The sequence below is a fragment of the Gymnogyps californianus genome, chromosome 17 (genome assembly GCF_018139145.2).
Source record: "Gymnogyps californianus isolate 813 chromosome 17, ASM1813914v2, whole genome shotgun sequence".
Lineage (NCBI taxonomy): Eukaryota > Metazoa > Chordata > Aves > Accipitriformes > Cathartidae > Gymnogyps > Gymnogyps californianus.
The window spans coordinates 819,612-847,263 of NC_059487.1; the positions used below are offsets into that span (position 1 = coordinate 819,612).

General features: G+C 59.1%; 1 protein-coding gene across 1 annotated transcript in view; it reads left to right on the forward strand.

Annotated features, from left to right (window-relative positions):
• The window catches only part of CHD6 (chromodomain helicase DNA binding protein 6), a 62,659-nt gene that overhangs the window by 14,182 nt on the left and 20,825 nt on the right, over positions 1–27,652 (forward strand). The window contains exons 3-23 of the mRNA XM_050907258.1: positions 3,421–3,559; positions 4,150–4,299; positions 7,236–7,301; positions 7,786–7,844; positions 8,203–8,320; positions 9,749–9,835; positions 10,114–10,263; positions 10,566–10,687; positions 11,313–11,556; positions 12,003–12,179; positions 13,888–14,031; positions 14,830–15,085; positions 15,591–15,801; positions 16,318–16,513; positions 17,062–17,226; positions 17,632–17,811; positions 19,071–19,181; positions 22,605–22,807; positions 23,223–23,422; positions 26,780–26,939; positions 27,368–27,457. Coding sequence (XP_050763215.1) covers positions 3,421–3,559; positions 4,150–4,299; positions 7,236–7,301; positions 7,786–7,844; positions 8,203–8,320; positions 9,749–9,835; positions 10,114–10,263; positions 10,566–10,687; positions 11,313–11,556; positions 12,003–12,179; positions 13,888–14,031; positions 14,830–15,085; positions 15,591–15,801; positions 16,318–16,513; positions 17,062–17,226; positions 17,632–17,811; positions 19,071–19,181; positions 22,605–22,807; positions 23,223–23,422; positions 26,780–26,939; positions 27,368–27,457 — 3,228 coding nt within the window. The remainder of the gene's footprint in view (positions 1–3,420; positions 3,560–4,149; positions 4,300–7,235; positions 7,302–7,785; positions 7,845–8,202; positions 8,321–9,748; positions 9,836–10,113; positions 10,264–10,565; positions 10,688–11,312; positions 11,557–12,002; positions 12,180–13,887; positions 14,032–14,829; positions 15,086–15,590; positions 15,802–16,317; positions 16,514–17,061; positions 17,227–17,631; positions 17,812–19,070; positions 19,182–22,604; positions 22,808–23,222; positions 23,423–26,779; positions 26,940–27,367; positions 27,458–27,652) is intronic.

Below are 27,652 nucleotides of genomic sequence, written 5' to 3' on the forward strand. Positions count from 1 at the left end.
GTACAGGAGCCAGCTGGGAATTTTTCAGCAATACCCTTCTTTGTTAGAAAACACCAGTTTGGTAGAGCTTCTCGAGGGCACTTTCCTGGAAATGGTCACCAGAATGGGTGTCCCAGGGTCTGTGGGATCTTCCCACCTCCCTCCTGCCATGACTGCCCACAGGACATGTGTGCAGGGCGAGGACCAAGCCCCGGGTCTTCCACAGCCCTGCTCTTTCGGAGCTTGCTGACAGCTGGATCCTGGAGAGGCCAGGCCTGCGGAGCCAGCGCCAGGGCGGCCGTTAGTGCCATTGGTGTGGGCTGGTGGTGAACAGAAGAAGGTGTGGGGCAGGAAAGCTCCCACGCCAGGCTGGCAGGGAGCTCAGCAGGGCGAGAGCTGGGCGCCGTGTCCCCGGCGGGTCCCTGAGCTGTGCAGCGCTGTCACTTCTGGTCTTCCTCGAGCCTGGGGCTCTGCACACAAGGACGCCAAGCCCCCACGTCGTCCCCCACATCATTGTGGGCTGGTGAGCCGGAGCATATGGGGGTGGACAGATCAAGCGGACAGTGCCAAGAGGGTGAGAGAAGGGCTACTCAGGGCCGCAAGGGTGGAGGGGCTGGAGATGGAGAGGGAAGGTGAGGGGCTGCAGGCAAGGAAGGGAAGGATGAAGCCCATGTAAAGGCAGCATTGGGCACCAAGGAGGATCCTGGGATGAGGGATGCAGCTAACAGCTTTTCCTAATGACACCTCTGCTCCACCACACTGCCATATGGGCAGTTCACAGAGGTCCACCCCTGCAGTGGGACCTTTGGGACTAGACCAAAGCAGGGGAAACCTGGGGTAGAGAATACCGTGGAGGCTTGGGCTCCTGGAGGCACTCATGGCTCTTGTCCAGGAGCTTGTTGCCACCCTGGCAGGTCCCTTGGCTGCCAGCAGTGCCTTCACAGGGCGCTAAAAGCAGCCCATGACAGTGCGACCTGCCACGGGTAGCTGGTGGGCAGGTCACTCTGCTAGACATGGGGATTGTGGCGGGGTAGCCCCAGCTGCAGAGCTGGAGACCCTGGTCCCTCCTGCAAAGGCACGGCAGGGTCTGGGGGTCTGGGGGTAACAGGGTCTGGGGGTAACAGGAGGGGGGCTGAAGGGGGATCCGCTTGCTGTGCTGGGGGTCAGCGTGCGGAGCCCTGGTGAAGAGGTCACTTCATGCAAAAAAGACCAATTAATATAACTCCGTAACACATCATGCAGCCAGAAGAAGCCATGTGTGGGAGTCTAGGAGTGCCACAAAGCTCTGTGCTTTCCTGATGCCCTGTGCCAGTGGAGCCTGAGCCCGTGGTGCTTCCTCCCACTCACCTGCACCTTCCAAAAGGACCTAGGTCCACCCCTGCTGCTTGGAAAGTCCAGCCCGTGGGTCCGCCTTGCAGCTTCCCCCCACCTCCACAGCCCCTCTTCGAGCCTCTTCTCGGACTGTTGCCTTGGCCTCTGGGTCAGCCACCAGCAAACCCACTCACGGGAGGAACTGCCACTGGGTGGAGGCACCCATGGGTGTCAGAGTGGAAGCTCTGCAGGGAACAGGGCTGTGCGTCCCCCTGTGCCCACTGCCCGGGACAGAGATGGGGAGGTGGGCTGGGGGCCCCTGGCACCACGGGGAGGGAGAGGCGAGCAGCAGGCAGGGTAAGCACTCCATGCGGATGAAATGATTGCTGGGAGTCCTCTAAGTGGCAGATAATGGCGGCATAATTTCTTCTAAATTATTTCTAATCATAGACAACCACTGGTTCATGAATGAAGCAGTTGTTAATTGTGACTTACAAATCAATATCTTGGGAGTTATTGCTCGGGTGGAAGCAGTGCTCGCAGTGCATTTTCAGGGCCTCTAATTGAAGCGTGGGTGCACAGCCAGGGCATTCGTGGCCTGAACAGCAGATTTTCAGCTGCTTGGTTTTTGCCGGTCCCAGGCAAGCAGTGATTTTTCTCATGAAACAGGGGTAAAACCTCCACACGGCTTTGAAACTAACCGTTCCTCTGCCACTGTGGAGGTCTGGGACGTCGAGGGGATGGGTGGCAGGGCTGTGAGTGAGGAAGGGGACGTTGCTCAGCCCAGAGACAGGCACCAGCTCTTTGAAATCTTTCCCTTAACAGTGTTCCTTGCAGAGGGTAAGGATGGACGGGCACATTGGGAGCGGTTGTTTCTTACCCTGGTGCTTCCTGCACACGTTCCCTTGCGCAGGCAGGTTGTGGTGGGTGCTGGGTGCCACGGGGGACCGGGTGGCCCTGACCCCGAGAGCGTGCCACAGCGCTGGGCTGTGTCTTCGCACGTTTTATGTTTGCAGGAAGGTGGTGGGATTCACCGGGAGCAGGGCCCAAACCCTCTCCGTGACTTGAGCATGGAGGACAGTCGCCTGGTGGGACCGAGCCTCCCGGGGGGCCCTTGGAGGAGGCAGTGGCCGCCGTGGTGGGCCATTGCACCGGCGGGAGTCTGGGACCTGCATCGTCCCCGTGTTCATGGCGATCATGGGGCTTAACTCCCTCCAGCTGAAGGCACAGGCCGGCATCTGCTCAGCTGCTGTCTCGGGAGGGGACTCGGTGCTGTGGCTCAGGCAAGACAAACCATGAGCTGGAGCAGCTTCTGCCTCAGCACTGGTGTAAAGGTTTACCGGGGTCTGGCAGGGCTCTGCGGCGCATGCGGGAGGTGGCCGGCAGGATGGCCAGTGCTTCTCAGAGTGGGCTAGAAGGTTTGTCTCCGGGGTGCCAGGACACGGGATGCCTCCGGAGCTGCTGAACTGTATTCCTGACTTCCGCTGGCCCAGAACATGTTTGTGAGTGCTCTGCTTGGAGCAGGCACCTCGTTGCCCTGGCCTGCTGGGGTTGGCGGTGGGGAGATCCTTCCTTGCGCCTGCGCTGGACATAGGTCCCTGTCTTGGTCTCCCAGCTGGAGCAGAGGCTGCTGCGCTCTGGTGCAGGACCTGCCTTCACTGTGGAGACTTCATGGTTTGAGGAAGGGGTCCCCCTGCCTGGAGGGGAGAGGCTGGCCCGGTTCCTCCCGGCTCATCGCCACGCCTGAGCCGCTATCCAGAGCATCCTGACCTTACACATCTGGGCTCCCCGTGCCAAAGGAGCAGTGAGAGCTGGCCATGAGCTGAACCCCATCTCCTACAGCCCCTGTGGGCCTGTTCCCCTGGCTGGTGGGAGCCTCCAGCCCCTTTCTGCCCCACACCAGGCCAGGGCAAGTGGACCCTTTCATCCCAGTGTACTGGAGTTGGATGGAGAAGCACTTGATGGTGATTAATGAGCATCACCGACTGGGGATCCTCAATGCTGAGGGAGGCCCCAGGAGCCTTGAGCTGCCTCTGGGTGATCCCATGGGAGCAGAGCCCTGTGTGGGTGCCTGCTGGCTCTCCCCCGGGATCCCTAGGACAAGATCTAACTGTCAGTCTGTCTTGGCAGCAAGGACACCCCTGTGGAGAAGAAGAAGAAAGGGAAGAGGAAAAATGAGATACCAGTGGACAGTTTGGATTTGGATCAGGATCTCCTGAGCCCATCCGTGCAGAGCCCAGAGGAGTCTGCGGAGTCAGCCGACAGCCAGGTATGTCCAAAGCCCTCGGCTGGCTGCTGGTGGGGGAAATACCAGCTGCCTCTGAGTGGGAGAAGAGGTGGGCCCCGGGGCGCAGCGATCAGAGAGCACTTTCAGCAGTGTGGCTGGTAGACCCCGGCCCTGGAGGCTGCCTCCAGGGCCGGGGTCTACCAGCCACACTGCTTGAAGTCAGCTGGTGGCCGTGAGTTGGGTGCACACTGCTGCCCTGGGTGCTGCACGGCCCTCAGCCTTGAGTTTCCCTCTCCTCCGTGGCTCCTGGCAGCTCCCCTTTCCTGGCACAGCGCAGGGAGGCAGGTCGGCCCCGCAGGGCTGGGGAGCTGCACGTGTCTCCGCAGGGCTCCTCTGCTTCAGGTCTTGGGGGCTGATGGGGCTGTGTGGGTCAGGCATTGATGGAGACCTCGGCACCGGGCGATGGGTTTACCTCCAAGGGCTGCCTGTTCTTCCCACCACCTCCATCCCACTGGGCCAGGGGTGGGCTGGAGATCAGGCAGCCCTGGGGCTTTCTCTCCTCCACTGAAGCAAGGAGGAGGTACTTGCTCTCCCCATCTGCCCCATGACTGCCTTTTTCATCCCGTACACAGAAACGCCGCTCAGGACGGCAAGTGAAGAGGAGGAAGTACAACGAGGACCTGGATTTCAAGGTGGTAGATGATGACGGCGAGACAATAGCTGTGCTGGGAGCTGGGCGAACCTCCGCACTCTCCGCCTCTACTCTGGCGTGGCAGGCAGAGGTAGGGCTGGATGTGGGACTGGGGTGACGGGGCCTCCTGCTTCCCGCAGGGTGTTGCAAGGGTGTCAGTGCCGAGGTTCAAGGAAGTGGGGGATCCCAGCACAAGGATGTGGTGAGAGTGTGCCTGTCTGGGAGGGTGCAGGCTGGCTTTGCAGGGACTGTGGGTGCACAAAGGGATGGGCAAGAGGCGTGCAGGTCCAACTGTCCCCCTCCTGCTTGGAAACTAAGGCCTCTGGAACATGTTGTGTAGCTGGACATGTCCCTGAAGGCGTGACCCACCCACTGCCCATGCCCACCTTTGGCTCCTGTCTCTGTAGCTCCAGTCCATGAGGTTAGTCTATTATTTTGGCTCTGCCAGCCGAGGGCTTTGTAGGTGCCAGGTCATTGTTTTCTGCCCACATTGCTGCTCTCCACCGGTGCCTTGGAGTGTAGAGATGCCCAGCCTGACACTTGCCAGCCAAGCTGATCTGCTGGGCAGCATGGTAGGGATCTGGGCAGCGTGGCAGGGACCAGCCGGTGTCACTGCAGTTTGGGCCTCACTGCCCTGCCTCCTTTGCCCACCAGTTCAGCACTGGCTCCTGGTGGGTGCTGGCAGCTCCTTCGTGCTCGTCTGTGTGTTGGATCCTGCAGCTGATTCCCTCTCTCCGGTCACTAACAAAGCTGCCAGATATTAATAATGGTCACTAATTGTTTTCGTAGTGTTCCTATGTCCCTCTCTAGTCCCTTCTTCACAAGGCTTTGGTGTGGGTATTAGTCAGCTCTGTTGTTAAGCCAGTAAATAAGACCTGGCCTGATGCTCTCTGCCTCACCCGGAGGGCTGCCGCACACCCACCGGAGGTGCTGCCGGTGCTGCTTCAGCTGCTGCCCAGGGCTCTGTCCCAGCTGGGCTCCTGGCAGTGATCTGTCCAAGTGAGATTTTCAAAACAGCAGGTGGGAATGTGCCCATGCTGCCACCCTGCTCTCCTCTTAGTCCTGGACTTCCACCTCAATTTGTCCTGCTCCAGATGAATTATTAAGGCTGGTGTCTGACGGCAGCAAGGCTCTCTGCTGAGTGGCTGCTCTGGGCTCCTGCCAGCAGGCATGGCCGGGCCTCACCTTGGCTGCTCCCAGGGTTGGGACTGACCCAGCAGGGCAAGATGAGAGTGCTGAGGCCTCAGAGCTGCTCTCCCCATGGCCTGGACTTGCAGCTTTCCCCCCTGGATCCTGGCCACATTCCTCAGGAGCTCTCTGGGGCAGTGCAGGGCTCCTCTGGCAGCACGCAGGCTGCCAGTGATGGGCCACAGACCTGTGTAAGCTGGCTGGGCTGCGGGTCAGCGTGGGAGCTCCCAGCCACGGAGTGCTGGAGGCGGCTGCGATGGCAGCACTGTGCCCCTGGCCGTGTTCACACAAACCCTTTGTGGCTAGGGTCAAGCTGGAGCTCAGCAGTGCCAGGGTGGATGCCTGGACGTGGGGAAACGGGCACTGCACAGTGGCTGCAGCGGGAGCCTCTCTGCGTGCTCCCCTCAGCTGTGTTACCCTGGCATGGGGCAGAGCTCCCCAAATAGGGCAGAAATCCCCCTCTGGGCCACAGGACTGCAGGTGAGGGGCCCAGACAGAGCTGCTGTTACCCTGCTCGCTGTGTTGCAGTGCTGGGTCCAGCATCCTGCCCCACACCGCAGGGGAGGTGCCGAGGCAGCCGGTCGGCTGAGGGCTGGGGCACGGAGGGGTTGCTGCAGCCCTGGGCACCGCCTTGGCTTTCCCAGACCCTTTTGGGTGAGTGGTGTGGGAAGCCCCGGCTGTCTGTCCCTCCCCAGCCTGCCCCGTGCCTTTCTTGGAGGGGTCTTTCTAGTCTGCAAAGGGACATCTCAGGGCTGCTTTGCCTTGGGCCAGACTCTGCCTCCGTCTGAAGGGGATGAACAGAGTCCTCCTCCTTTCTGCTCTGCACTTTGCTCTTCATCCTGCTGCTGTACCATCTCCCAGCCAGGGCAGAACTGATATTTCTGATGCTCAAGCAAGCTCCACATTTTTGCTGTCTGTCCTCTCCCCTTAATCTTTCTGCGCCTCTCCTGCTGCAGCACAGACAGGCACAAGCCCGGCTCTCTTGTCCCTTCGCATTCGATGGGGCTGGTCCTGCCACAGCACGCGGCTGGGAGAGCCTCCACGTCTCCACTTGCCCTGTACCTGCCGTCTTGGAGCTGGAAGCAGGACAGTGTTAGGGCTACCTCCAGCAAAACTTGTGTGCTCAGTGTGAGGGAATGGGGTGGGAGCCCATGGGTGGCCAGCGGAAGGTCTCTGCAGCCTCACGCGGTGATTTCCTCATGGCAGAGTCGAAGCCTGCAGAGGGAAGGAGGCGGCACTTCGAGCCTGCCAGGAGGAGCTGCATGGACAGCGGTGGGGCTGAGGTGCTGTTGCCCGTGGCCTGTGGCCATGGGCAGGCGGCAGCAATGGACGATGCCTGTGGCAGGGCCCGACAGCCCTGCTCCCTGCTCTGTTTGGGGCCATCCAGCACTATAGGGTTGTATAAATGCCAAGGCAAGTCAGAGATCTGGCGTGGAGAGTGGCTGGGAGCAGGAGGTGTGCACGTTTTGGCGTATTTCCTTCCTTGAGCCTTGGGGCAAAAGCACCCAAGCTCCCTCCTCTTTTCTGGGAGACTTGCCACCCTCTCTGGCTGCCCTGGTCTAGCTGGAAGGACCCGCACAGCTAAACACAACAGTGCTGTGGCCGTGGTGGCCTGGGGAGCACAGGCAGAGGGTGAGCGTAGCTGGGCTGGCAGCACCTGCACCCTTGCACTCAGCAAGGGTTCCCCAAGCGCAGCTCTCCCAGCTCCCGCTGTGCCGGCTCTGCCTGCCTGGCTGGTGGGCTGGGAGAGGAGCAAGCAGCCGTTCTGTGCTGGGAGGTTGCCAGAGGCCAAGCCACGTGATGAGCCGGGAAAACAGCGCTCTGCTCTCCTGTCCCCAGGAACCTCCTGAGGATGATGCCAATATCATTGAGAAGATCCTTGCCTCCAGGATGGTGCAGAAGGAGGTGAGTGGCAAAGATGTCAGTGGGGCTGGAGGTCCCTGGGCAGAGGAGAGACGGGGCCTGGCTGCCTGTGCAGCAGGGACATGAGACGTAGCAGCAGTCGGTGCTGCCATGCCATTCCTTGCACTCAGTCTTTGCAGGGTGCTGCTGAGGTATGCCTGGACTGGCATCTTTCTGGGTTGGGGATCAATGTGGTGCCTCTCCTGCCCTGGGCACCAGAAAGCCTCTGGAGAGGAGTCAGGCCTGGGCTGATGCCCAGGAGGTGTTTGAGTCCCCCGTGCTCCGGGGTGGTCTCACACCATGTTCCCCAGGTCCACTGAGCCTCTGGGGCAGGCAGCACGCCGAGTGCCTGGCCATCCTCACTGTCCATGGGGCTCAGCCTGCCTGGAGCCTGTGGCCAGGCAGGGGACACCCTTCTGCATGCAGGCTGCAGGCCAGTTTCTACACAGGCTCTGACTGTTGCTAACTCTCCTTCCCTTGGTTTCAGGCTCATCCCGGAGGCCTGGCATTTGAGATGGAGGAGTTCTACGTCAAGTACAGGAACTTGTACGTGCAGTGTTGTGGTGCTCTGTGCCACAGCAGTGGGCCCTGTGCATGCAGGAGCGAGGGCTGTGTGCTCCCACCTCCGTCCCATCCCCAACTGCAGCCCCAGCATCCCTGTCTCGCTGCCCCTGTCCTCCTGAGCCAGCCCCAGCGGTGGGAAGCAGGAAAGCCGCTGCAGCTGCAGTGTTCAATCTTGGCCTGGACCTGGGCCACGGCTTCCTCCAGTTTGGGGTTTCACATGGCGAGGCACAGGCTGGGTGTTCTCTGGGTCACTGGGAGATCCCTGCTGGTCTGCATGGCGGATGGGATCGGGCCCTAAGGCCTCTTTGGACACGTTTTGTTGATTTTTTTTCCTCTGCAGCTCCTACCTCCACTGTAAGTGGGCAACTCTGGAGGAGCTGGAGAAGGACCCCAGGATCTCCCAGAAAATAAAGCGCTTCCGGAACAAGCAGGCTCAGATGAAGCATATTTTTACAGAGGTGAGAGCTGAGCGCGGCAAGCAGCTGTGCTGGACCCCGGTACACCTCGGGCCGGTGCGGTGGCTGAGCAGGCCAAGAGCTGAGCGCTGCCTCTGGCACCTCCCAGCTCCAGGGCCAAAATTCAGGGCTGGGAGTGGGCAGGCAGCCTGCCCTGCCTGAGCTCTGCTGTAGCTCGGTGATCCCGGGGTGCTGCCCAGAGCCCTGCCTGTGCCCCCTCGCGGACACCGTGGCAATGCCCAGGCAGCAGCGTGGCACCTTGAGCTTCCAGGCTGGTTTGAACAAGGGCACAGCACAAGAGAGTGAGCGGGTGGGGATGCTGGAGCCAAGGGGCCATGACAGTGCCCTGAACACCCGTGGTGTCACTGGCAGAGGTATGGGCAGGGTGACAAATGTCACTTGCCAGGCACTGCCAACCCTGGAAGCATTGCTTGATGGGAGGGAGGGCAGCGTGCAGTGCTGGAGGTGCTTTCATGGTGGAGCAGAGATGCTATGGGAGAGAGGGAGCTATAAATACTTGGGCTTAGGGCAGCTCCTGCCTGCTCTGCTCTATAAGCAGATTAATCTTGTTTAATATGAAAGGTGTTCTATAATTTATCTTGCTGCTCCGGAGATAGTTGTTGGATCTCCTCAAACTGCCCCTTAGAAGTATAAATCAGGCCAGTAGGCTATGAAAATTTCTCCATGGGTGTAGTTGGAAAGCTGGGGGTGTGTGTCAAATTTCTCACTCCCGAGTCTGTTTGGGGTCTTTCCCAGGATGCAAAGAAAAAGTGTGTGTTGGAACGCACTGTACCACTAAATTTAGGAAGGAGCAAGCGTTCTTTCCTATGACTAACTGGGGCCTGTGGAGCTGTGAACACAGAAGCCTGTTTTTTCTCCTTCCCAAGCCCTAGACAATGTGTCTCTGAGGACCACTGCTAGTCTAAAGCCCACTCCTCCCCAGGTGTTCCTGGCAGGAGGATGAGCCCTTGCCTCATGAGCGGTTGCTGCTGGTGACTGCTGAGCTGAAGGTGGGGAGAGAGGCAGAGATAGAGAACAAGGTGTCATCCCTTGCAGAGGAGCAGAGTTCATTGGGTGCTATGTGTGGCTCTGTGCTGTGGCAGTCACAGCTCTGGATGCTGCACGTAAGCTGGAGCATACAGCTCAGGGCTTTGTACCTTGGGGCCAGATGGGCTGGAGGGGACGTTCCTGCCTCCCAGCAAGGGCAGCATGGAGGCCGCAGCTGCCCTAAAGCAAGAGCTTTGCCTTCTGCAGGGCTCCTGCGTCCTCCCTGCCAGAGACAGATGTCGCGTACCTGCGTCCAGGGCACTTGGTGTGCTGCGCACAGCTAGCAGCATCCTGGGGACAGATGCCCCGCAGCTGTTTACTCGTGCCCACCATCTGTTTAACCCTGGAATCACCTTGAACTTACCTCTCTTTTTGCTGTTGCAGCCTGATGAGGATTTGTTCAACCCGGACTACGTGGAGGTAGATCGAATTCTGGAGGTGGCTCACACGAAGGACCCTGACACTGGGGAGGTGAGTCGCTGCATCGCTTGCCCCACGGAGGGAGGGAGGGAGGCTTGGCAAGAGGCCCAGACCCACGACATGCATCACGTGTCATCTCTGAGCACCCTGAGGCCTTCCCAGCCTTGCGCAGCCTGAGCCCTGTCCCCAGGGACCCCTTGGCACAGGGGTAAATGGAGGGCCGCTGACCGTCCCTGTGACTCGCTCTCAGTCGCAGTCTGTGCCCGCACGCTGGGGCTGAGCGGCCGTGAGCCCTGTGCTGTCTCTGAGACTGTCTCTCCGCGCTGCAGGAGGTGACTCACTACCTGGTGAAGTGGTGCTCACTGCCCTACGAGGAGAGCACCTGGGAGCTGGAGGAGGATGTCGACCCAGGGAAGATTAAAGAGTTTGAAGCCCTCCAAATCCCTCCAGAAATCAAGCACATGGTAACGTACCCAGAGGTAACGTACCCGGCTGGCAGCTCGCTGCCCTGGGCAGGCAGGGACTGTCTGTGTCTTGCCAAGGTCCAGCAGTGCTGACCTTCTTGTCCCTGCTGCTGCAGTGCAAGCCGCATATCCTCCCCTCCGGATGGGTTAGTTAGCAGGATCCGAGGGTGGGATCCGGAGGCCAAGACCTTGCTGCGAATCAGCTGTCAATGACTGTTCTGAAGTGTCCTGATGCGCAGCCCCAGAAGCGGGGTCTGGCCTCACTGAGCATTTGCCTCTTCCTCTCCATGGACCTTGCTCCTGCTCTCTCCTCCTAGGAGCGCCCGGCATCTGAGTCCTGGCAGAAACTGGAGAAGTCCCGGGAGTATAAGAACAGCAACCAGCTGCGGGAGTATCAGCTGGAGGGAATGAACTGGCTGCTCTTTAACTGGTATAACAGGTGAGGAGGGACTGGAGCCCTGTGCTCCCACGAGGAGTCCTGCTGGCAGTGGGGCCCCAGTGTGTGCAGTCACGGGAGCAGCAGAGCTGGGGGAGCAGAGCTGACACACAGGGGCCTGACAGAGCAGCCGCTGAGACCTTCCAGTGCTGGAGCTGGCAGGCAGTTGCCAGAAAAATTGTGTTTGTTTTAAGCTTTGCAGCTGAGTCTTTAGGAATGTTTCTCCCTGGTAAATGCTGATGAGTTTTGGAGATAGCAGGGCTTAGCTATGGGTCTAAGATACACCTGATTTTTGGTATTGGCCAGGCTACTGGTGACCCATTCCTGTGGCAGGAGTGCAGGAATATGCATGTTCTCAGCTGCAGCAGGCCATCAGAATCATCTTTCACTGGCACCCAAAGGACAGCATCTTTCACACTAACTTTGAGTCTATCATCTTGCAAGAAGTTGGGTGGTCTGGCTTACCCAGACTGGTTTGGGCCACTGTACCAATGTCCCCCCACCCTCCATGCTGCAGGGTCAGAGGGGTGTGGGTGGAGGTGATGTGCCCGACATCCCATCGAGGAGTTGGTGACAGGGTGGTTCCTGCCCGAGAGCCATGTTCACGTGCCCCTGTCCATCTCTGCAGAAAGAACTGCATCCTGGCTGACGAGATGGGGCTGGGGAAGACAATCCAGTCAATCACCTTCCTCTCGGAAATATTCCTGATGGGCATCCATGGCCCTTTCCTCATCATTGCACCTCTCTCCACCATCACCAACTGGGAGAGGGAGTTCCGCACCTGGACGGAGATGAATGCCATCGTGTACCACGGCAGCCAGATCAGCCGGCAGATGATCCAGCAGTACGAGATGGTGTACAGGGACACACAGGTGATTGATGCACACAACACTCCCAGGATGTGTCCCCCAGCCCTGGCTTCCTTTACTTGGGAAGCACTGAGCTGCATGTGGAGCTTGTTCGTCTGGAGAGGGAAAGGTGATCTTTTAAGACCCCTTTGCTGGCATGGGCTCAGGGTGCACTGTATATGAGTGAAGAACCGGCCCAACTCATGCAGAAGGGGGAAAATGCAGCAGAGCCCCAGCCACAGTTCTTGTCCAGGCCTGTTTGTCTGCCCTGAAGCAGGGTCTGGTTTGGAGAGACACAGCCTGCGCCCAGTGAGGAGGCTTGCAGGAACCTGCCCGCTGCTTGAGAGAGATTAATCTGGGGAAATCCCAGCTAGGAGCCAGATGCTAACACTGATATGTTGACAGGATGTCTGACAGTGTCCTGCCGCCCTGCAGGAGTCAAGCACTGCATATGGTTTATGTCTCCCTAGGGTAACCCTCTCCCTGGGATCTTCAAGTTCCAGGTGGTTATCACCACCTTTGAGATGATCCTTGCCGACTGCCCGGAGCTGAAGAAGATCCAGTGGCGCTGCGTGGTCATTGATGAGGCACATCGCCTGAAGAACAGGAACTGCAAACTCCTGGAGGGGCTGAAGCTCATGGCCCTGGTGAGCATGTCCTGCCCAGGTTCACGTGAGAGCAGAGTGGGCCAGAGATGGCCATGCCTAGCAGTCAGATGCCACTGCCAGCTGCTCAGGCCCAGTGCCAGGGCTGAGAAGTCCCTGTCAGAGGGAAAACCATCCAGGACCCATCAGGTCGCTGAAGCAGTGCCAGTGATGGGGGGCCCTTTGATGGATGGGGCAATGGTGCCCTGCAGCCATCACAAACTCCTTTTTGCTAAAGTGGAGTATTCACCCACAGCAGGCCAAGTGCCCCTATGCCTTCCCATCTGTGTGCGCTCCCTGGCAGAGCACTGCCTGGCCTTGCAGCGCAGCTGAGGCTGCTGCAGCACACGGAGGCAGTTGCTGACCAGCCGTGCGCAGCATCCTCTGGCCGTGGTGTGCCTTGTACCCTGCAGTGAGCAGGGCTGCGGTATTCAAGCTGGTTTCTTACTGCTCTGCAAACATGGGACCAGTCCATTGCCAGGGATGAGGGTGCAGGACTGTGCGTGGTGCAAAAGGGATCAATGAGCTGCTCTGAGAAATGAATTTGGATGTCCAGCTCCTTTCCAGCCCTGGGAAAGGCAGTGCTGCTGTTTGCTGGAGCAAGGGCCATGAGGCCTATTGCATCTCCCAGCCCTACCCAGCTTCCATCACACTCGCCTGTAGCTGGGCCAGGCCTCCGAAAATTATTAGTCTTATGTCTCCAGTTCCCAAAGAGCCTGCTGTTTCCCTGTGACCTTGTGTCTTGTGCAGGTCCCTGCTGGGTTGTGAGCAGCCTGGGGCAAAGTGGGGTTGCTGCTGGCCCCCTTTCATAACCATCACCTTCCTTTATACAAGTGCTGTGGGAGCCTCCCACCTTACAATTGCCCTTCTTTCATAGCTGGTGACTCTTGGGGATGTTCCCTGCGTTAGGTTGGGCAGGAAGATTAGCCTGAGCAGTGAGTGAGCACCCAAGTCTCTGGCATTGCTGGGACAGAGCAGCTGGTGCGCCCCGGGGCGCAGCACCCAGTGGTGCCTGAAGCCAGAGCCCGTGGTGTCAGCGCATGGAAGGGAATGTGTTCTCCTTGAGGGGTCATCCGCTCCTCACACCCCCAAGTCTTGGGGGGTTGTCTAGACCCCTGTCTCCTTTTGTTGTGCATGTACCTACATGGTGAACCTCTAATAAAAGCTCCTCCTTGTTCCCAGTGCACACTTGACACAGTCATACGTGCCGCTGCTGATTTTGGAGCACCCTGCTCATGCTGGCCCTAGCAGCAGGTCCCTGATGCCCCTCAGTATCACATGGCTCTGGGCCGTGTTCCTTCATGTTCTACCCGAGCCCTGAAGAGGGACATCCTGCCCCCAGGTGCACGGAGGCTTGGGCTCTGTCACCGTCCCCATCTGGTGCCAGCACCGCCCTGCCTAAGGGTCTTGTGCCAGGGCAGGGCTGAAGCCTGGGGGCAGCGTGGGATTCTCGGTTTTGGCTGTTGTTGCTGCACAGAGTCGGACTGGGACACGTCCAGGGGAGCATCCTGGGAGTCACAAGACAGTGTTGCGTGGCAGTGGCTGGGTCAGGGCTGCCACCATGGCCAGGGGAGCCTTTCAGGGAGTGTGTGTGCCCCCAGGCCACCCAGAGTGCTCCTGAGGCTGGAAGACAAAGAGCATTGCGCTCTTGGGACCCCTTGGACCCAGCCAGTGGGTCTGAGCCCTCAACCTGTTTTCTGTGTATATCCAGGAGCATAAGGTGCTGCTGACAGGGACCCCCCTGCAGAACTCGGTGGAGGAGCTCTTCAGCCTCCTGAATTTCCTGGAGCCACAGCAGTTCCCCTCAGAGACAGCCTTCCTGGAGGAGTTTGGAGACCTGAAGACAGAGGAGCAGGTACCTAGAAGAGTGACGGTGGTGACTGTTAGCACAGGCCACTGGGGCACATGGTCACCAAGCCAGGCGCGCACTCAGACACGTGCTTCATGGAAGTGAATAGGACTCCTCATGCCGGGAGAAGCAAAGTTGTGACAGAGCCTCCAATGCTGCTTTGGAGAGAGGAGACCAGCCTGTGCCAAGGCAGTGGTCTGCTCCCTGCCTAGCTCCCTACTGCACCTCGTGTGCCTGGGCAGCGCAGCTCACCCGGCTGTCCCACCTGGTCTGTCCCTGAGACCAACAGGAGTGTAGGGGGAGCGAGGAGATCAGTAAGTCCATGTGTCAGTCGCCCTTGTCAGGTTCCCCTGGGGAGCTGTCCTCCAAAGTTCCCCTTGAGCGGGGGTCATGGAAAGCAGCTCAGTCCCCTGGGCTGTCTCACTGCCGTTGAGTGTCTGGCTTAAGTGGAGATTGCACAAAGATCGTCGTTCTGAGGGAGCAGGCACGGGCACATGGAGCAACCAGCCATCACCTCAGCTGCTATCAAAGCTCTCAGCTCTCCTCCTGCAGCAGACACATTTACCCAAGCCTGCTGGCAGCAGAAGCATGTGGAGTTCATGGCCCTGGGCTGGTCACTCACACGGCTGCACCAAGGAAGCCAGACCCCGAAGTTGTCCTGGCTGTCAGCAGAGTAGCTGCTTCAGGGTCGTTTGTAGTGGGTTTCCAGCCTGGGGAGGCTCTAGCGTTGGAGGCCCCTCCACTGTTGTCACCGTGTGCTTGCCATGCAGGGAGGGCAGTGAATCTCTGCGCTTGCTCTGGCAGGTGAAGAAGCTGCAGTCCATCCTGAAACCCATGATGCTGCGACGGCTGAAGGATGATGTCGAGAAGAATCTGGCACCCAAGCAGGAGACCATCATTGAGGTGGAGCTGACCAACATCCAGAAGAAATACTACCGGGCCATCCTGGAGAAGAACTTCTCCTTCCTGTCCAAGGGTGCCAACCAGCACAATATGCCCAACCTCATCAACACCATGATGGAGCTGCGGAAGTGCTGCAATCACCCATATCTTATCAACGGTGAGGGCTGTGCACAGGAGGTGTGGGGGGGATGGATATCACTGCAACATTTACTGGTCACTACCTGCAGAGCTCACCCAGCTTGGGAGCCAGCTCAGGCCCTCATGCCATCTGCTGCTGGTGCGGTTGCGCATCCAGGCCCAGCACAGGTTGCGGTGATCTGCCTTGTTGCCCTCACGGGCAGCCCGGCTCCCTGCAAGTGCTGCTTGCTGGTGGGCACCTCAGGGTCTTGCGAGGCTCGCTATGTTTGGGAGTGTTCTGGCACGGGACCCTCTCCAACATCCCAGCCTGGCTTGTTCTGCCAAGAGCTGGTGCAAGCCCTGAAGAAGGAGTAGAGTCACAGGAGTGGAGGGGCTTCTGGAGGTCTCTAGCCAACCTCCCCAGATCTGATCAGCTGCACGGGTTCTGTTCCTCACATGGTGGCTTGCTGTTGCCCTGGACGGGAGGCTGGGGGCAGCTGCACTGCCAGCCTCGCCAAGAGCTCACGTCCCTTCTCACCTGGCAGGGGCAGAGGAGAAGATCCTGGAAGACTTCCGTAAAACACACAGCCCGGAGGCGCCAGACTTCCAGCTGCAGGCGATGATCCAGGCGGCCGGGAAGCTGGTGCTCATTGATAAGCTGCTTCCCAAGCTGATCGCCGGTGGGCACAAGGTGCTGATCTTCTCCCAGATGGTGCGCTGCCTCGACATCCTGGAAGACTATCTCATTCAGAGGCGGTTAGTACAGGCTTCAGCATTCACCACAGCTGCTCCACGTCACCTGCATCCTGCACTGTAGATACAGAGTGGAAACAGCCCAGGGTGGGGATTTGGCCATTCTGTGCCCACGTACCAAAGGATCTGAGTTACAGGCTACTGCTGGTGGGTGCAGAGACCCCAAAGCTGGGCAGCTCTGACCTGTCCATTCTGCGTTGCCCAGGACTAGTCCTAGGAGTGACCAAATGGAAATAGGCCCTTCCCTTGGTCCTGGTTCCCATGAGCGCCATATCCATGCACCGTGCGTGGGGTCGTGATGATTTTGCCATCACAAGAGGAACGACTTTTGGGAACAACCACGGTGCACACAGGCTGATGGGGCCTGAGCCTCCACCTGTGCACAGGTCCTGCCAGTAAGTCCTGGCTGCCTGCGTGCCCACACACAGCCCGGGGGAAGGAGCAAGAAGGGGTTTGTAAGCTGCAGACAGTTCAGGCCCTGCTGTGACCCTGCTCCTGCCTCTTCCCCTCTCGGAGCAGGTACACCTATGAGCGCATTGACGGGCGGGTGCGCGGGAACCTGCGCCAAGCTGCCATCGACCGCTTCTGCAAGCCCGACTCGGATCGCTTCGTCTTTCTCCTGTGCACGCGGGCGGGTGGGCTGGGCATCAACCTGACCGCTGCCGACACCTGCATCATCTTTGATTCGGACTGGAACCCCCAGAATGACCTACAGGTAATGGGCCAGGCCAGGCCAGGCTGCCGGGAGGTCCTGCAGCACGGCTCCCCTCACTGATGCCAGCTGGGGAGGGAAGGGCAGCAGCACCCGGCTGTGCTGGGCATGGGGTGCTGTGCTGGGAGAGACGGCAGGAGTGCAGGCAGAGGGGACGTGTCATGGGGGAGATCACGGTGTGGCTCTAAAAGCACGGGTGGGCCACAGACCAGGCAACATTTCGTCCGTACCTGGTGTTGGAGGGGGTGAAGTGTTGGGTGCCCCCCATCTGCAGAGAGCGAAGGCTCCAGCCTGAGCCCCATGTCCTTGCCCGGGGGTGCAGGGGTCTCCAATTCCTACTCCACAACCACACAGGCCTGGCGCTAACCAGCACTCGCTGGCAGAGCCCTGCCAGGTCAGCCACAGGCACTAGATGAGGGTGCTCTGCTAGGTGGGAGCTGACTGTGGCTGAGGTGGGTGAGCGGTGGGCGCTGGTGCAGAGTGCCACAAGCCACACGCTCCCCATCCTGCTGGGCTCACTGTGCTTGACGCTGTACCCTCTGCACTCCCAGGCTCAAGCTCGCTGCCACCGGATCGGGCAGAGCAAGGCGGTGAAAGTCTATCGCCTCATCACCAGGAACTCCTACGAGCGGGAGATGTTCGACAAGGCCAGTCTGAAGCTGGGCCTGGATAAGGCTGTGCTGCAGGACATCAACCGCAAGGGCAGCACCAACGGGGTAGGTTGGCTGTCAGAGGGGGCTAGGCGGGAGGCGCTGCGGGCAAGCTCTCCTCCTTCCCCTGTAAGTCAGTGCCAGGTCAGAGCAGAGACCTGGGCAGGCTTCTGGGGAGGGAGAGCCCGGTCCCACACACTCGCTTTGCTGCTGTTTGGCCTGGCAGACTGTCGCTGCACTGCCACGGGGTTGGGGAACGCATGTGGTGCTGTGTCTGAGTGACATGGACTGAAATTCCTGACAGTCCCTCAGGCAGCATTTTGAAGTGACCTCTTTGCTGTAGCAGTGGGACATCTGGGTTGGCTTGGGGCATCTCTGCACTCCCTCCTGGGGCAGAGGGAAGAGCCTTCTTCTGCTGTGCAGTGCCCAGGGCAGCTGGCCAGGTCGGTGATGCCCCCGTGTTTTGGGCAGGTTCAGCAGCTCTCAAAGATGGAGGTGGAGGATCTGCTGCGGAAAGGTGCCTACGGCGCTCTCATGGATGAGGAGGACGAAGGATCAAAGTTCTGCGAGGAAGACATTGATCAGATCCTCCAGCGCAGGACACAGACCATCACGATCCAGTCTGAGGGGAAGGGCTCCACCTTTGCCAAGGTGTGCTGTGCTCCATCAGGAGGGAAGGGGGACTCCCCCCAGGGTGGTGAGGGACACGCTGGGAGCACTCAGGGCAGTAGTGGTGGGCTGACCTCTTACCTGTGTGTTTGAGACATGTCCGCATGGAGGCCAAGCTCTCCTGCCTGTCTCGCTGTGCCCAGGAGTGAGACCTTGCTGGAGCATGGCAGCAGCTTGGTCTCCTGTGTCACTGGTGGTCAGCAGAGCATTGAGGAGGGGGCCACCAGCCTGGGCGGATGATGTGAGGCTGCCCGGGAGGGTTCAGCTTGCCAGCTTCCACTTTCCCTTTGAAGCCGCCTCAGGCTGGTGAGAAGGCAGAGCAGGGGCTGTCCTCCAGGTGCCGGGCAGTGCCAGGGTGTGCTCTGTCACCGGGCTGGCAGTGTGGACGGATGCAGAGCTGCTCTTGTGTCCCAGTTGGGGCACTGCAGGGTGGAGGGCTTGCTCTTCTGATGGGCTGAGGACTCCTGGCCGTGGCAGCAGGCCATAGCCAGAGCTGTTGTGGGCAGCATCACGCCTCTCCTTGGGGAGGATGGATGAGTTCAAAGCCTGGGTGAGATCCAGTCCTGAGCTGGGCTGATCTTCTGCTCATGGGCTGAGCTTATTTGATCCAGAGTCTGTCACCTCCCCTGCCCTTCCGGACACCGGTGCTGCCTCGGTGTGGTGCTTTGCCGAGCAGAAATGCAGGTGGAGACCTGGTCTGCCGGTGGTGTGGGAAGGAGTTGTGGTACCTTCAGCACAGCCCTCTGGCAGCGCAGCCTGTCTCTGTCTACAGCCTCACTCTTCTGCTGCTCTGAGACGTGGCCCTGCAGGGAGACCCCCAGGGTGGTGGCGGGACCCAGCTGCTGGCCTGCACGATGCCCGAAGCTGGGCGCTGCTGTGCCATGGGAAGCTGTGTGCCATGGGGCCCTGACATCCCCACAGGAGAGAGCCCAAGGAGCCAGCTCTGTGCCACGCTCATGGCTGGTGTCCTCTGGGGGCACCAAGGGCCATCTGTCCCTCCTCCTCTTGTGGGTGGCACAGCCCAGGCTCCGTTTCCAACAGGTCAGGCAGGACTGCAGAAGAGAGGGGTTCAGCTCCCTTAAGCAAACAAAGAGCCCTCTGGCATGTGTCAACGTGGGGTGTAACACCCCGTGGCAGCGAGACGGTGTGCTGCAGACAGATGTGTTGGGGATCTCTGTATGGGGGAAGGCACATCTGGATGGTGGGTTGCACCCTGTTCACTCCTCTTCTTTCACTCCCAGGCCAGCTTTGTAGCATCAGGAAACAGAACTGACATTTCCTTAGATGACCCCAACTTCTGGCAAAAGTGGGCCAAGATAGCAGAGCTCGATACAGACGCCAAGAATGAAAAGGTAGGATCCAGCTCGTGGCCCCCGTGCCCCACAACTGATCTGTCACCGCGTGGCGTGGTCTCCGGGCAGGAGCTGTGTGCTTCCGCTGGGCTCATGAAGGGATATGTGTTCAGGCATCAGGAATTACTGCAAGGGAAGACTGACCCATGAGTGCTGGCTAAAGCCCCAATTACTTTAGCCGCATGTTGGGCTGTGTCTGCCTGGTATTTCAGGGTGCTCAATCTGTGCTCCCAGCTACGCCCAAGCCTGGTTAAGGGGCGACAGTTGGGGCTGGCAGCATGTGAGGGGAGGAGAGGATGAAATAGCCAGGACAATGGCATGCCTGTGAACCCAGCAGACTGGTGTGACTGCCTGTGTGTGAGCTGGAGCTGTGCTGGAGTTCCCCACAGCACAGGCAGACGTGAGTGCCTCCCGCTGCCAGCCAGGTTGGGTGCTGGCAGCCTGGGCAGCTGGGGCTGGGGCTCCGGCATGGAGCAGTATCAGGACGGTCCCATGCTGCCCTCCAGGTGCCAGCTCTGATCTCCCAGCTCCCTGGCTGTCTCATCAAGCCCAGAGACCATCGTTAGCTCGAGGCACGCCAGGGCCAAGCTGCTGTGTGCCCTGGCAGGGCACAAAGGGGCCCAAGTGCCCCTTTGTGTGGCTGGGGATTGGTGGGGTGAGCAAGGCTCTTCCCACGCTTGGGGGAAGCTGCGTAACCATTCCCCAGCCCAAACCCAAGTCCACGTGAGCCCTGGCACCCTGGGCAGAGGGGAGCATTTGGCCTGGCAGCTCTGGAGGAGGCCTGGCGAGCTGACATGAGTTTGTATACGCCAGCCCTTTGAGCCCTGGAGCTCGCGGTGCCAGGCACGTTCATTTAACCGCAGCCCCCTGGTTCCCACCACCCCAGGTCTTGATGGCTAAGGAGGTGGTGTTTGTCGTGGTGAAGCCCGGCAGGGCGCCCTGGCCCTCCCGGCAGCGGGCGGAGAGGAAGCCGTGCTGCGTGCAGCTGCGCCTGCTGACCCGGGCTCCCTCTCCTCTCCCTGGGTGGCCCTCCAGGCCCTTTGCAGGGCCACAGCACCCGTGGGCCTGTTCAGGGAGCCTTCAGCCCAGCAGCAAGTCCAGCCATTTAGTGACCTAGAAGCAAAGTGGACTTGCAATTAGTTGAGGCTGGTGTCCCCACCAGGTAACATCAGAGCAGGCAGGTCCCTGGAATTGGTTATGCGTCACATGGTCCTGTTTAATGCCAAGGTAATAACCATGATAACTGTAATAACCACGCTTCTCTGTTGTGGTTTATTCATAACGTTTAACGTGTGGCTTCCAGTAGCAGCATGGGAGGATTTTGAGGAGCTGCAGTGGCATGACGGTGCTGAGACACTGCTGGTCAAGAGGCTTGTGTCAGGCACACTGCACCCTCAGGTCGCAGCCTCTCACTGGCTTCATAGATATGAGGGCACCCCTGGAACTGGGGGCCCTCACTGAACAAGCACTGGGCTGTGATGCTGTAGTGGGAGCAGTGTACTGGCTGGGCTGGAGTAGGCGGTGGGTGCTGGCTGGAAGGCAGCACCTCTTTGCAGAAGAAATGTCTCTTTCTGGTGAACATGCCGATACTGTGAGGGCTGTGAGGTGCTGTGCTGCTTCCCGGCCTCATTTGCGCTCACAAAGGCAGGTTGCAGGGAGGTTGAATATCGTGACTGTGGCACTGGGTTTGTCAGAGCATCGCTGCATGTGGGTGCTTGGTCTGGTTTGGGTCTCAGAGCTCTGTCCTAGGCTAGAGCAGGCTGGGGAGGGGGCTGCCAGGGGCTCAGTGCCTCAGGGGATGGACACAGCCCTGCATGGTGTCTGCAAATGCTCCCTCTTGCTCAACTTCTCATGTTCTCTGAGCAGGAGGGTGCAAGCGAGGTCATCCAGGCCACCTGGGTTTAGCCCTGACAGCGCAAGGGGTGTCGCGAGAGGAGCTCCGGCTTGGGCAACCCCTCCAGTACTTCCCCCAGCTCTTACAGTGTCAAATGCTCCCTCGTGCTGCCTGTTGGATGTTTTCCGTATCCACCTGAACACTAGCCACATTCACCCAAGCCTGGGGGGTTGTTCGAAGACCGTGGGTCAGGCTCAATATCCAAGCGTTGCTTTAGAAACAAATCTCTCTAAAAGCTGAACATGAATAGGGATGAAGGGAGCTGCTCTGGGCTTCTCCTGGACTGATGGAGCACGTGGGGACAGGTTTGGATTGTGCCACTCCTTCCTCCATCAGCATTTGCAGCCCTGCTGTCCTGCCTTCAGGGATGGGAACAAGGAGTAAAGCCAAGAGGATCTGGCAGGCCCGTCACCACATCCGGGTGAGGGGGTTGCAGACTGTAAATGGATACTCCCAGAGTCTTGCGTCTTGCCCTCACTGGCAAATTGGCTCCTTCCCAGCAGCAGCCATGGACAAACACGGCAGCTGGAGCTCTGGCGAGCCGGTGCTTGGCTTCTCCTGGCCTGGTAGCAGAGCTGCCGGATGTTCCCCGCACGCCTCTGGGGAGCATCTCCCGGGGGCAGCATCCTTGTTCTGGTCCCTGCCTGTTCTGCCCACGAAAGGAGCTCTCTAGCTGAGCGCTGAGCTGGAGCTGGGAGGGTTGGTGACTCTGCCTGTCGGGAGGCAGGAGTGGACAGATGGGGGCCCATCTCTCTGCTGGCCCTGCTGAGCTCGTGGGCTCGGCTGCAACCCGGGCCTCTCCTCCCGGCTCCTCCATTGAGCACAGGGCGGCCAGCCAGCTTCAGTGCGGCCCCAGGGCCTGCCGAAATTCCAGCTAAGGCAGCAACGCTGTAGAGATGGTGTTAGACAGCAGCAAGAGGGAGGCCCCACAGCTCTGCAGAGCTCACCGCTCTAGCAGGGAGAATGGGAGAGGGGAGGTGTGTGTGTGTCCCATGTGCTTGAAATCCTGGCAGATTTAGATGACGTGGATTCATTCGACAGGGTGGGGGGAAGGAAAGGAGGCAGGTACATGCTATTTAATTTCATATTGCTCCCTCCTGCACCTTCTTGGAAGCTGCCTTTCCTCTTCCAGCCTACCTGTCCTCCCCTGAAACAGAAATTACACCGCCTCCAGCACAGCACTCAGTGCAGGCAGTGCTGGGAGGGCCAGGAGTATGATTCAGAGCTGAATCAGCTGCTGGTTGTCAGCAGTTTGAACCCAGAGGGCCTGATTTTCAGCCTGCCATCGTCCAGGCTGAATTTTGTGCTGGCCGGGAATTGTCTTGTGTGTGCAGGCAGAGCCGCTTGCAGGTAATTTGGAGCAGGTATCCCAGTGGGAAGGGGATGGCTAGCCACGGGGCTGGCAAGTCGGGAACCAGAGGTGTGAGCAGAGCACGGTGGCAGTGTGGAGAAGAGGACGTACTGTGCCCTGATGGAAGGCAGGTGTTTCTGCCCATACCTGAGCGCGTTCTCCTCTCTGTCCCTCGTAGGAGAGCCTGGTCATCGACAGGCCTCGGGTGCGGAAGCAAACCAAACACTACAACTCCTTTGAAGAGGATGAGCTGATGGAGTTCTCTGAGCTGGACAGTGACTCGGATGAGCGACCCACGCGCTCGCGGCGCTTCAACGAGAAGACGCGGCGGTACCTGCGGGCTGAGTGCTTCCGCGTGGAGAAGAACCTGCTCATATTTGGGTGAGTCTCGCCCCCTCCCAGAGAGCACGGCCACAGCCTCCAGCTGCCCCAGCACGCACGTGGGCCACGGGCTGCCCCAGCCACTTTCTGTCCATCCTGCTTGCAGTGTCCCCTCCTTCCAGCAGTGACCTCGCTGGTGGGACCTGGGCTCTAAGCGAACATTTGGGATGGAAAGAGAGTTAGGGGAGCAAAGCATGAGCTGGCAGTTGGCGCTTCCAGAGTCTGCTCCTGCCTCTGCCCTGTTCAGTCCTGGGCAAACCTCTCCCCCTCTCTGCTCCTGTAGTGTGGGGGCAGAACACCCCTATCCAGGAGAGCTGGCAGGGCCATGCCCCTGAGCGAGCTCCTGAAGAGAGGTGCCGGCGAGGTCTCTAGTTGCACAGGAGTGTTTACTCTGTCTGTGTTTCTGCTGTTCCAGCTGGGGACGCTGGAAAGATATCCTGACCCACGGGCGTTTCAAGTGGCACCTGAATGAGAAGGACATGGAGATGATTTGTCGGGCCTTGCTGGTCTATTGTGTCAAACACTACAAGGGGGATGAGAAGATTAAGAGTTTTATCTGGGATCTCATCACGCCGACGAAGGACGGCCAGAACCAGGCTCTGCAGAATCACTCAGGTATTGCGTGTTCTCTCTGCCATTGCACCTGTACCCGTCACCGCTGTGCCAGCCTACGGGACTGAGGCTGCAGAATTCAAAGCAGAGCTGATTGAAACAGCCAGCAAGCAGTTGTGCTTGAGCACCACGACTTTCTCTGCACAGAGAAAGTGGCTGCCATGGGACTGACCCTCAGAGCCAGCGGCAGGGGCTGGCTGGGTGGGGGAGGCTGTTTCCTGGCTCCCAGTGCCATGGCTGGTGCAGAGAGAGCCTTGTGGTGGGAGCAGAGATGCCATCCTACTCTCAGGTGGGCGCTGCTAAGTTTTCTCTGGCCTGTGAATGCTGTCAGGGTTCCCTCGCATGGGGAGACTCCGGGCAGTGAGCTCGTGGGGCACTGGTGACCGTATGAATACATTGGGTGTGATAGGTGTGAGGGTGCTTATTCCACTCAGACGTAGACGTGCCTGGCTGTTCCTCAGGGGATCGCAGGACGTGGCGTGGATCGTTGTGCAGGGACCCTGCCTGTGCCTGTTGGCAGCCCCGGCCCTAACGCCAACAGCTGAGACCGCCAGGCGCGGCACTCACGGCTGCGCCGGGGAAGCTGGTGGTGCAGTCTGTGCAGCCATCTCACCCCAGGTCGCCAGCTTGTGTCTCCTCTCATTATGGTTCTTGTCCCAGACATACTGGTCTGCAGTGCCTGCCCTGATGGGTGGAGGTGCAGCGTTGGTTTGTCCCAAGACCTTCGCAATGCAGAATCCTACCCAGGTGATGCTGCCTTCTCTCACTCCATCTAGCAGGACCCTTTATCTCAGATCTGGCTGTGCCCTCCCTGTTCAGAGGGCTCGTACGCTTATTTTCCAGTGTGTGTGAGAGGTCCACATATCACACCACATGTCCAATTTGTAAATTGCATCTGCATTCTGTTGGGTGGAGGTTTCCAGTGTATCCTCAGCTTCAGACAGGGGCCACCCAGAGCCTTCCCCAGCCCTGCTCTCCTGCTGTCTCTGACTCTGCCTGGGCAGTGGGGCACTGCAGATTTGCCCCCTGCCTGCAGTGCAGCGTCTGCTCTCTGTAGGCATCCCCTGGGGCTGGAGCAGCACAGCAAATAGAGCCCACCATGCAAACAGCATCGTGCAGTCGCAGTGGCTTTTGTCTTTAATGATATGAAGACAGAGCCGGTGCTGGCTCCTTGGATCAGCTGGAGGGTTGTGGCCTGGGACACGTGGTCACTGCCCGTTCTGTGTCAGAGGACTCTGCGCTGACCTAGCAGGACAGTGCCTGCATCCTGCGGCTTTCAGGACAGGTGAGTTGGGCTGGGAGGACCGGCTGGGGAGGCCCCGGCGCTCCCTCGGGGCAGTCAGAGCCCCACGGCTGTGTGCTGCTTGTTGTGCACTTGTGATCTGTGGCGCAAGGTGAGTAGCGAGGAGGCTGGGACTCTGCAGCCTGCTTTTGGCATCAGGGAGCCAGGCTGAAACCTGGGGTCCTGTTTCGAGGTGGTGGAGCACAGGGAAGGCTGTTCTGGAGCGGTGCTGGTGCTGAGCCCCAAGAGTGTGCTGCGTGTTACTTGCTGGTTAAAACCCAACATCACCATTTCTTTCTGTCTGGAAATGTCCAACTGGCTTTACAGTGTGAGGTCCGAGCACGTGGCCTTCAGTGGATTCCTTAAGTTGCTCCAATCACCTCCTACAATGTGAGGCACTCTGGCAGCGCTGCCTCCTGCCCTTGCCACACAGCCCTGCCGAGAGTGGCTCTGGGACTGGACTTGAGAGCCCTGTGGGGAGCAGAGCAAGAGTAAGAAACAAATTGGCTGATATGAATGGGCTTTATTTAGGTAATGCCAAATAACGAACAAGCTGTGGTTTCAGTGGAGGGTCAGGAATGCTTTAGTGCAAGAGCAGCACTAAAATTGGATATTTAGCAGAGAGAAGCAACCAGGAGCTTCTCCATCAGCTCTTCAGAATGGCTTTTTCCACCTGTGAATCCTCCGTGTGGTCTTGGCCAGAGGAACAACGAAACCGTCTAACCTAATGTCAGGAGCTGGAGGAGAGCAGAACCCTCCTGTGCGGAGCAGCAATGTGGCGGGCGCTGCTGTGGCTCGCCAAGGAGCCTGAGGTGCCATTCATGTTTGCAGAGAGCTGACCAGGTGAGACATGCTCCGGGCCTCCCTGATGGGCAGAAAGCCACAGCAACCTCAAGCCCTTGCTAGCGCATCCCAGGGCTGTTCCTTCTTAATCCTGTATCCGTGTGACTACGAGGGGTGAGCACAGCACGCGGGCAGCCCAGCTCAGAGCTCTGCTCTGATCCAGCCCCGTCCTGCCTTCCATCCTGGAAGAGGCCAAGCTGCTGAGGAAGCAGCGTTTGCCCAGAGTTCGTCACACAAATTTGGTGCTGGGGACAGGAGCCCTGGTGCATGCTGCAGGCCTCCGGCAGCCACCTGGGCTGGAGCTGTTATCCTGTTGTGGACCTGCAAACTTTATGCAGGTGTTGAGGACACGGCGACGCTCTCTCTTCTTCCCTGGTGTCGCAAGACCAGACGGATGGGATGGGACTGCTGAGGCACTTCTTTCCCCTACGCACACATAGGCAGGAGAGGACATGTGCAGGACCCTGCACCAGAAGCGGCTGCCCAGGGAGGCAGCTCATCCCTTTTGGAAGACTCCAAACAATAGTGAGCCCACCAGGAGCTGTTTCCGCGTTCTGCTGTGAACTCGCATCTTCTTTCAGGTTGAAAATGTGTTTAATTTTCAGCTCCAGCCACTGGATCTCATTTTATCTTTGTCAGCCACATGGGACTGCGTTCCTTTTCTCTTCGGTATCTTTGCCAAGTGTAAATGCCCCCTGCAGTGATTTGGTTCCCACGCAGCCCTCCACCTGATGCACAGAATAGGAAACAACCCTTACAGATAGATCATCAGGATTGTCTTCTGGTCTTTAATCATTTGGGAGCCTCTGGTTTGAACTCTTGTCCCAGATCACTGTGTTCTCCCCATAGGGTGAACTTCAGAGCTGGCTGTAATGTCTAGGTAAGGCTCTAAGAGCCATGCCCAGGACCAAGGTCCCTTCCGTGCTTCTATGTGATATTTTTATACATCAAGGGGCCATGTTATCCTTTGGGCTCAGCATTGCACTGAGAACTCACAGCAATTCAGTTTCTGTAGTGATCCCCAAGATTTTCTTGGAGACAGAGCCTCCCATGCTCTGCGTTTACCCCATGCGCTTCCCCCACCCTGGCTCGCCGACCTGCAGCCAGGAGCTTTGCACGGCCTCCTCCAGCTCCCCGGCTCTGCTGCCCTGCCTGGGCACGGCAGCGCCAGAGACGCCTCGCGACAGTGCCCAGTCTGGCCCACGGTGCTCACTGGCTGCCACTTGCTGTTACAGGCTTGTCAGCACCGGTGCCCAGAGGCAGGAAAGGGAAGAAGACGAAGAACCAGATGCTGCTTCCTGAGATAAAGAATGCGGACTGGCTCGCCACCTGCAACCCCGAGGTCGTCCTGCATGACGACAGCTACAAGAAGCACCTCAAACAGCACTGCAACAAGTGAGTGCGGGAGCCCATGCCGGCTCATGGAGACCGTGGGCTGAGGGCCTTTAGTGTGGGGACGATGGGAGGGAGCTGCGAAGGGCTCACAGCCCACGCAGGATCACCTTGCTCCAGCTGCTGGACTGCTCTCAGATGCTCCTCCAGCTAACAGGAACCGTGTCCTGAGCAGCAAACCTCCGGCCGCAGGGCCCCAGCAGATCGCAGGGCTGGGCACTGTGGCATGACACCACGTGGCCGGTGCCCATCCTGCTTTGAGAAGGTGGGTCCTCCAACGTGGGGAAACACGGTGGCGAGCAGGTTTCCCTGGCCTTGCTGACCCTCGGAGCATCCCCCTGCAAACGCTCTGGCGAGGGCCGTTGGGGCCAGGCCCTAGGCTGGCATCTGAGCACCTGCGTGCTAGCATGCATTCCTCTGCCCCGGGACAGGGTTCTGCTGCGGGTGCGAATGCTCTACTACCTGAAGGCTGAAGTGCTGGGGGAGGCCGCGGACAAAGCCTTCGAGGGGACCCCCGCCAGGTAGGGACCTTACGGTGAACCCCTGCAATGCTTCTCGGGGAGGCGGCAGCGGTGCTTGAGCGCTGCCACAGCCATCCAGCCCAGCCACATCTGGGCTTACCGCAGCTCTGGGTGAGTCAGACCCTGTGGTCAAATCCCCAGGTCTTGGTCAGGCAAAGCTTCACCCTTAGACAGCAGCTCTGCCTCAGCAGGAAC